The 9,617-nt window shown below is 54.7% G+C and overlaps 1 protein-coding gene across 1 annotated transcript; it reads right to left on the reverse strand.

The window, feature by feature from the left end:
• Positions 1-856: 856 nt before the first annotated feature.
• ZNF683 (zinc finger protein 683) lies at positions 857-8,207 on the reverse strand. Its single transcript, XM_040465873.1, is given in 6 exon segments — positions 857-1,714; positions 1,716-2,011; positions 3,051-3,179; positions 4,495-5,198; positions 6,877-7,081; positions 7,749-8,207. Coding segments are annotated over 6 exon segments (1,731 nt in total). The 5' UTR covers positions 7,863-8,207; the 3' UTR covers positions 857-1,431.
• Positions 8,208-9,617: the final 1,410 nt, after the last annotated feature.

The following is a 9,617-nucleotide window of genomic DNA, read 5'->3' on the forward strand; positions in this document are numbered from 1 at the left end:
TTTAGTTTATTTAACTTATTTTCTTGATTTATATCCAAGTTAGTTAGCATATAGATCAACAATGATTTCAGGAGTAGATTCCTTAATGCCCCGCACCCATTTAGCCCATCCCCCCTCCCACAACCCCTCCAGTAGCCCTCTGTTTGTTCTCCATATTTAAGAGTCTCTTAAGTTTTGTCCCCCTCCCTGTTTCTATATTATTTTTGCTTCCTTTCCCTTATGCTCATCTGTTTTGTATCTTAAAGTCCTCATATGAGGGAAGTCATATGATATTTGTCTTTCTCTGACTAATTTCGCTTAGCCTGATACCCTCCAGTTCCATCCACGTAGTTGCAAATGGCAAGATTTCATTCTTTCTCATCGCTGAGTAATACTACATTGTATATAGAAACCACATCTTCTTCATCCATTCATCAGCCAATGGACATTTGGGCTCTTTCCACACTTTGGCTATTGTCGATAGTGCTGCTATAAACATTGGGGTGCACGTGCCCCTTCAAAACAGCACACCTGTGTCCCTTGGTAAATACCTTGTAGTGCAATTGCTGGGTCCTAAGGAAGTTCTATTTTTAATTTTTTGAGGAACCTCCATATTGTTTTCCAGAGTGGCTGCACCAGTTTGCATTCCCATATTACTGTTTAATAATAGCTATTGGTATTTTCTTATACTTTATTTATTTTGAGAGAGAGAGAGAGCACCCTCACATGAGTGTGTGGGGGGGGGGGCCCCGGGGGAGAGGGGGAGAGAATCCCAAGCAGGCTCTGTACTGGATCTCACAAATCGTGAGATCATGACCTGAGTCCAAATCAAGAGTCGGTGGATTCTTAGCCACTGAGTCACACCCAGGCACCCCAATAATAGCTACTGTTTATTGTGATTAATAATCTTGCTTCTCAGGCAGTGCCCTTTCCCCACCTGTTGCTAACTCCCAAGTGGGGGGCAGAAGACCTTGCACATCTGAGGGCATCCTCTGGGACTGCAGAGAGAAAGGTCATCAGGAGGGTCCTAGGTCCTCAGGCTCTCTTTGCCAGTTCTTCCCTCCTTATACTCCTTGTAGAGCCTCTACCTCTTCCCTGAGCTCGCACCTCCTTAGCCCTTTGCCCTCTTTGGTGGCTGGTCCTGGCACACAGGGGGATATCTTGCTTCCGGGTCATGAGTAGACATCGACATCCTTGTGTTCTTGTCCCTCCACCCCACAGGGGGCTCAGCTCCTAGCAGGTGCAGAGGGAGGAGCTCACCCCACCCCCTGACCGTGGCAGGGAATACCAGCTAAGGAGGCACAGTGGCTTCTTACGAACTGTGAGACAAGAAGGTGGTGGGAAGCAGCAGACATGCATCTGGGCAGGTGCTGGAACATCTGTTCAGGAAAAAGAGCAATGTGCCCGGTGCGTGGCAGCAGTCTGCACCATGCAGAGTCCTGGAAGGCCGAACTACCCACTGGCAAGCTGAGATTGAAGGGCCTCGTCCCAGACCGGGAGCAGGAGATGGCTGCCTGCCCCACCCCAGGGGAGAGCATCACAGAATCTCCGTGGCTGTGTCCCCTGACCTGGTGGATTGCGAAGTCTGACCAATACACAGTGGCTTCCCCCGCCACTGTTGAAGCTCAGGAGGCCTCGGCTTGCCATAGAGAAAAATCCTTTAATCACTCTGCCCTGCCTCCTCCCCAGGACAGTCCTGGCACCAGGGCTCAGGCTGGCTGCCCTTACTTGCCCCAGATGCCAAGGACCTCTTGACCTTTTCCGAATCCCAGCCCAGCTGCCTCTCTGATGACACCCCCACAAGACCTAGGGCTTCCTGGTGCCATCGGGCAAAGCAGGCAAGAGACGCCAGGGGCAGGTGGGTGTGAGCTAGGCCGCAGGGCCGGCGCGCATGCAGCCGCTGGTGCAGCTTCAGGTGAACATGCCGGGTGAAGCGACTTGGGCAGACACTGCATCCGAAGGGCCGGGCCCCTGAGTGCATCCGCAGGTGGGTCTTGAGGTTGCTGGAGCTGCTGAAGCGCTTGTGGCACATCTGGTGGGAAGGGGCGCTGGTGTCAGCTCTGCTCACCTGGCTGGCTCAGGAGCTCTGCTCCCCTCCCCACCTTGGACACCCCCCCCACCCCCTGTAATGCAGGCCCGGAAGCTTTCCCCTGATGATTTCTCCCTGGGACCCACAGCGTCTGGCCCATTGGATGGAGCCAGGCAGACCTGGGTTAGTATCCTGGTTCTTACTCCCTGTGTGACCTCTCATAGGTGACTTCTGTCTGAGCCTTGGTTTCCTTATTGGTAACACATTACTATAAACACCTAACCTCACAGGGATGATGGACTGAACGAGATAATCACATAGGACCCTCGTGCGTGGGTCTACAGCTTTAGCGGGCGTAATTAACATTTACTGGGAGCCGCGGCATGCCAGGAGTTGGTCTCACATCGTCTTCCCCAGGACCCTGGAGAAGCATGACTAAGTACCAGTATACCTCCTATATTTCAGCGAGAGAGCAAGGCTCAGAGGAGGCGAGCCACTAGCCAAAGATCACACAACAAGCTGGAGGTAGAGCTGGAATTTGAACCCAAGTAGCCCAGACTTAGAACCTCTATATTTCTTTCACGACTGCCTCTGTAAAACGGGGGAAGCATTCCTGCTGTTCTGACTTCCCAAGGGCTGTGGTGAGTTTCAGAGAGAGGGAGCTAACACCAAGCTGGTGTTACCCGTAGTGCGTACTTTCACACACTGGGCCTTTTACTTCTGCAGCAGCCCTGGGAAGCAGGTAATAGGTATTCACTCCCCAGCACCCCCAACTTTGTTATTCTCCTCCCATAGGCCTTCATCTCTATTCCTCACGCCAGGCCCAGGGAGTGAGCTCCCTTATCACATTCTGGCCCTTCCAGGCTGACTCGGGTCATTTTCACCTCCCTCCACCGCCCTCCCCACCTCCACCCTTGCCTCCAGTCCTGTCTCCACCTGCTCGGGAGGATTGGGGAATAGAGGCTACAGGTGCCATCCCTCCGGGGCCCTGGAACTACTCACCAGCCCCCAGGAGTACAGGGGAGGGGAAGTAGGGTCTCACCAGGCACTCGTGGGGCCGCTCCCCGGTATGCACCAACTGGTGCTTCTGCAGGTGGGCGAGCTGAGTGAAGCGCTTCTGGCACAGGGCACACTGGAATGGGCGCTCCCCGCTGTGCACACGCAGATGGACCTGAGCCAGGTGTGGGACAAATGTTGCCAACTGCCTAGACCCCACCGGCAGGGTCTGGGATCCTGTCCCAATCTCTCCCCACATCCCCACGGGACCCCTATTTAGCCCTGAGGCTTCTCAATCCCCTTGCTTCTCTATCACTCCCCCCAGGGCCCCTCTTGCCTTTCCCCAGGATACCCTCACTCTTTCTGCTGCCCTGCAGGAGGGGACATGACAGTGGTCAGAAGGCTAGGTAAGGCGGTGCGACTCAAAGTGTGGTCCACAGACCAGCAGCGTCAGCACCATCTGGGAGCATGTTAAAGATGCACGTTCTCATTAACTAACAAACAAACAAATAAACAAATAAATAAATAATGAGGTGCCCGGGTGGCTCATTTGGTTAAGCCTCTGACTCTTGATCTTGGCTCAGGTCATGATCTCCCGGTTCGTGAGATCGAGCCCCGTGTCAGGCTCTGTGCTGACAGTGTGGATCCTGCTTGGGATTCTCTCTCTGGCTCTCTCTCTGCCCCTTCCCCACTCGTGCTCTCTCTCCCTTGTGTTCTCTCTCTCACAAAATAAATTTTTTAAAAAATGCAGATTTTCAGGCCTTGCCCCAGGCCAGCTGACTCAAGATCCCTGGGGTTGGAACCTAGGAGTCTGCATGTTTCCCAGCTCTCTGGGTGGTTTGAGGCTCATTAAAATTTAAGCACCCATGCCCTGGGGACCCGGAAGCGTCCCTCCTCAACAACCATAATATTTCCTCAACTTCAGTGTCGCCAACATGTGTGTAGATCCCCATCTCTGCTGACACACAGAGATGTGCCCATGGGGTCCCCTCTGGGCGATGTGGATGATGGTCCCAACGGCACTGTGCTGCTTCATGGGGTCCCACGTGAAAAAAGCTGGTTGTCAGGTGGGTGGCCTGGGCTCACTAAAATTTATGCCCCCACCAGACCTTCAAACAAATAAACAAGAAGAGGCTTAACTGGGGATCCAGAAAGGGCTTTGCACTAGATGTTGAGAGGCTAATATCAAGGCCTAACTTCACCATTAAATCGAAGTAACTTTGGGCAAAACTTTCCCTCAGTTTCCCCATGTTTGAGTGCAGTGGACGCTCTCACAGACTATCCCTTAGAGTGGAGAGGACTTTTGGCGGCCATTTTGTCGTCTCCTCTCCACAAACATGACACCGAGAGGCCAAAGGAAGCATTCCAGGTCACAGCCTAGAGGCTGCCCAGGAGTTGCTCTGGCTTTAAGGCCCTTGATTCTGGAAGCAGGATAGCACGGGGTCATTGAAGGATGCCGAGGGGAGCAGCGGAGCCCAAGACGCAGATACCTTGAGGTTGGAGAGCTGCCCGAAGTTCTTGCCGCACACATTGCACTCGTACAGGATTTTGCCATTCTCTTTCTTCAGTGGGTAAGGCAGCGCTGCGGTGCCTGTCCGGGAGCCCAGTGGGGTCCGCCTCGCTGGAGCCGCCCTGCCAGCGCTCTTTTGCCCTGAGGAGTAGGTCCTGGCAGTTCCAGGGCCTGGATTCCAGGCCTGGAAAGGCTGGATCTGGCCAGAGGCTTGGGAGGCCCCTGGGTAAGGATACAGGATCTCCCTCTGGGCCGTGGGGGGCCCAGGCTCATTGACACTCATCAGCAAGCTGGGCATAGCCATGATGGGGTGGGAGGGATCTGGGGGCTGCATGAAGAGGCGGGGGCATCGGACAGAAGGTAGGGCCCCATAGGTAAGCAGGTAAGGAGGAGGCAGGAGAAGTGGATATGCAGGACAGAAGGGGTGAAGGCAGAATGGGAGCTCTTTGGAGATGGGAGTGGGCAGCAGGCAGGACAGACAGGAGCAGAAAGCTAAGGGGATGGGGCTCCTTCTGTTCTGCCAGGGGGGTGGGCAAGAGCTGCTGTGGGGACAGAAGGATGGGCAGCGGGCCCCCTCTCCAGCTCTTTCCCATTGGCTTCCCCTCTGGTCCCTGCTCGCAGAGTGCTTGGCCGTGAGTTTCTCGCCATCAGTGGAGCCTGCATGCAGCCCTGGGGGCTGGAGCGCTGAGCGGGAAAAGGAAGACAGTGGTCAGGGCCCCACTACCTGGGGGAAAGCTCTGCTCCCCATCTAACCTGCCCTGCTCAGGCTGGGAAACCGCCATAGCCTTGCAAGCCTGTTGGGTGACTTGGGCAGGCATTTCCCCTCCCTGGGCCTTCCTGGTCTGCACTTGGACTTGCCAACAAAAGGACCTAGTATGTCTGTGGTGCTCAACCATTTTAGGGAGAGAAGACGATCAGGAAGCCTACTAGAGGGGCGCTTGGGTGGCTCAGTCGGTTAAGCGTCTGACTTTGGCTGGGGTCATGATCTCAGTTCATGCGTTTGAGCTCCGTGTCGGGCTCTGTGCTGACAGCTCAGAGCCTGGAGCCTGCTTGGGATTCTGTGTCTCCCTCTCTCTCTGTCCCCCCCCCCCCCACCTTCTGTCTCTGTCTCTCAAAAATGAATAAACATTAAAAACAAAAAAGAACCTTATTAGACATCCAAGTGGAGAAGCCAAGTAGGTAGTTGGATGAATTGGTTTGGAATTTGTTTGGTTGTTTGTTTATCTGTTTGGTTTGGAGTTTATAAAAGGGAGGTCCAAGCTGAAGACATAAATCTGGGTGCCAGGGACCCCGAGGAGACCGCATAAGGACGACCCTTGATCTGCTGTGTCCAAAACGGTAGCCACTTGACTCATGTGATGACGTTTCAACTACTTAAAATAAGTACAATAAGAATTCGGTTCTTCATTCACACGAGCCACGTTTAAAAGGCTCAGTAGGTACGGTCGTAAACAGCGCAAGTACGGATCATTTCCTTTCTTGCAGGAAAGAAGTAGCTGTCAAACAGCACTACTACCCTCCGTAAAGTGAACAGGAGAGGCGGGAAAGAAGAGAAGAGGTGAGACTAAAGGGTGGGGGAGGGGACAGAAGAAGGCTTTGGACTGAGTTATGGAGCATGGGGATATTTAGGAGGTAGGCAGAGAAGAGCGAGGAAGGGAGACTGAGGCACAACAGCCAGGGAGGTGGAGACAAGGTGGGAGACATATAAGGTGAAAAACTGAAAAGAAAAAAGGTCACAAAGTAGATGTCTGCTTGGATCCTCATTTATTCGCTCAGACAACTTCGCTGACCTGTCGTTTCACTCTGTGCTCTGTGCTGGGGAAATAAGGGACCGGGCAGCACAGTCTGCCCTCCAGGAGGTTACAGTTGTGTGATGAAATGGTGCGTTACAGTGCAGCAAATCTAGAACATAGGTATAGTGACATCCTACTCCCATGGAAGAAGAAACTGGCCTCGGTGATGTGCCCAAGGTCACAGAGCCGGGAAGGGCAGACCCAGGACTCTATCCTCAGCTCTCTGGCTCCCGGTCAGTGCTCCTATCTCATAATGAAGACCCCTTTAGCTCAAACATTCTAGGCACAGGGCGCCATCCTCAGTCCCAGGACTCGGACTACCCCTACTCCAGGTCCCATGCTCATGCCTGAGAAAGCCACTGCCCATCCACCTCCTCTGGCTCAGGTATCACCCTGAAAGCCCCGCCCCGCCCCAGGCCAGGACTCCAGGCCAGAATATGGAAGTAAAGCGTGCCTGAGGCTCCGTCCTCACCAGTGACACTGGGTCCCCTCCCTTTCCTGTCCTGAAATCTAAGAGTCCTCTCCCACCCGCTGCCTCCTTCACGGTGCAGCCCTCTGCCCTGGCTTACTTGTGCTCAAGGTGTCGCTTCTGAGACCTTGTGGGGCCATGCCCAGCGATGCCGGCTGCAGGGCACACAGGTATAGGTCCAGGCCCTGGGGACAGGTCAGCAAGGCAGACTTGGCTGGCGCCAGCGGCAAGGGGCACAGCCAGCTGGCACAAGATGAGCCATGGGCATCCACAGTGTCAGGAAGTGGCCTGCGAGCTGAGGAGACCTGGCAGACAGGGGGCAAGGGACTTGGGGGTGGGAGACAGGGACACCTGTGTTCCCAGGATGGTCCCGGCTCCAGTTTGGTTTCCAAAAGAGGAGAAGCTAAGACCCACCCTGTATCATGTCTGTCACTCAAACGGCTTCCCCATCCCTCATTTGAAGATTTCCCCAAAGACTTTTGTACCCACCCCAGTACTGCCCTCCTCCTATCCTCTACAACCCCTCACCTAGCCCTGGTCTCTCTCCCTTCCTTCCTTCCTGACCCCTTTGGCCCCACTGTGTCTCAGACCATCTACTGTGTTTTGAATGGAGCCTAGATGAACTTGGAGAAAACCCTCATCAAAGACTGTAAACCCCACAAGATGGCCCTGAGCTTCCCTCCCGCTAAGGCCCAGGTCGTGGTCATACAGCCAAGCCTCCTGCAGGCGCTATGCTATCCCTTCTCACGCCCCACAGGAAAGGTCTGGCCCCTGGGGCATGGGAGAGGGTCTCTGGCACCCCCAGGGCACATCTCCATGATGTACCAGGCGGGGTAGGAGTGCTCAGGACCAGGGGCCAGTGGGAATCTGGTCCCTTCAGATTTCCCCCTCCCCCCCCCCACACTTCATCCTAATGTCCTCTCCCTTTGTAAGCAGGCTGCCCTCAAAGATTGGGCTGGGATCCCTCCTTACCTGGTTGCCTTGGCAGAGCTGGAAGTCCAGGCCGGAGGACAGGGAGCTCCCTGTACTCCCCAGAGGTTGAGTCTTGTGGCAACAACCCAATTCTGGAGCAGACTCCCCCTTCATGCCCCTACTATCTGATGGGAAGACAGGTCAGTCACAGGTGAGCAGTGAAGGACCTCCACACAGGAGCCTGGCTTCTAGAGCTGGCCGTTCCACTACACCACCGTGTGACTTTGAGTCACTGCCCCTCCTGGCCTCAGTTTCCCTATCTGCAAAACACGAGGGTCGGACAGGCTGATGTCTAAGGACTCAGTACTGACATTTAGAAGCCAATGATGCCTTCTTGGTAGGTGCAGGAAGAAGATCGAATGGAGACAATCAGAGGTGAGGAGCTGAGCTGGTCTTATGCTCATCCCTGGGGAAGAGGACGGAGAGGAAGATCCTCATGGAAGGTACTTCTGAGTGAACTCAGAGATCATCGACACAGCTTTTCTGGGCAGCAGAGGAAGCCCTAGGGTCCTGCTGCCCAGACTACCCAGGCTCAGCTCCCTCACCAGGGACAGTCTGAGAAAGCAGGCCAAGAGTCCCCTGGGTCCCCTGACTGGCCTGACGTGAAGATTCTCTGCTCAGCTGTCCGCTTCTCTGCCTTCTTTTCACCGAAGGCCACACAGCACAGGGACCACCTCAGCTCAGCAAGTGTCCCAAGGCTCATTCCCCCTCTCCTCAGTGGCCACACTTCCCTCCTCCTCCAGTGCTCCTCGGACGCGGACCCTCACTTGAGTGTCTCAGCCTGCCAAAGCACAGTCTCCTTTTTCCCTTCCCCCACTCCTCCCGACCCTGCCCAGCAGAGGCTTTTCACCTGCCTGCGTGAGCCTCTTCACCTGGTTCTGCAGAAGTTCCCTCTGAGGGATGCAGGGAGGTGGGCAGGCGGGCAGCTGCTGCCTGTGGTTGAGGCCCCGGTGAGTGTGACAGGAAGGTGCTTCATTTGAAGTTGCCACAAGTAGGAAGAAGGGGGCGGGGGGGGGGGGGGGTAGGCTGTGAGACCTGATGAGAGGGACCCACCCACCAGCTTTTACCTACCTGTGGCAACTCTACGGGACAATGTGCTGATTTGGGACCACTACAAACTGGGGTTCTGGAATATCAGTGTGTGGAGCTGGGGCGAGTGGGGTGGGGCTATGTGAGGCCAAGAGGGACACAACAAGGCTCAACTGCTGAAGCTGGGGTCCTTCTGGAGACAGGGGCCTGGCCAAGATGGAACCGGGCAGTGATGATGACAGGGAGGACAGTGATGGTGGTGCAGGGACAGGGACAGTTATAGACATAGACCAGAGCAGGCAACACGGAAGGATATGGAGTGGAGCAGAGAAGAGAAGGAATCTGATCTCACGGAGCAGAGGCCCCGGAGGCAGCAAATACACCCTCCTCTTTCTCGTCCCATCTCTGATCTGCCTATCCTGAGAAATCCTTTCTCTCATCCCGATACTGAGCTGAGGCCCCAACAGGGGTAAGAGGTGATTCAGTGGCATAGCAAAATGCATATAAGGAATGGCTAGAAATCAAAAGAGAAGCCCCATTGGTTAGGAAGCAATTTTTTAGGCCAAGCAGTTTCATTATTTCTGAGAGCAAGAAAAGGCACACATTTCTAGAGACTCAAATTCTGCCCAGTTGGTGGGTCCGTATCACACAATGTCTGGCCCCGTGTGACACAGGCCCAACCACTGATCAGACTCCACCCAGCCATTCCGTCGAGGTGGCCTGGAGCACACAGGGACATCTTGGACACTCCACCACGAGCAGGGGCATATGACCGGTGTTTCTCTGCCAGCCCAGCCCCTGGCTGGTGACCACCTCCACCATGGCCTCCATCACTTCCCA

The sequence above is a fragment of the Herpailurus yagouaroundi genome, unplaced genomic scaffold, assembly GCF_014898765.1.
Source record: "Herpailurus yagouaroundi ecotype Mexico unplaced genomic scaffold, PumYag 77, whole genome shotgun sequence".
NCBI classification, from domain to species: Eukaryota; Metazoa; Chordata; class Mammalia; order Carnivora; family Felidae; genus Herpailurus; species Herpailurus yagouaroundi.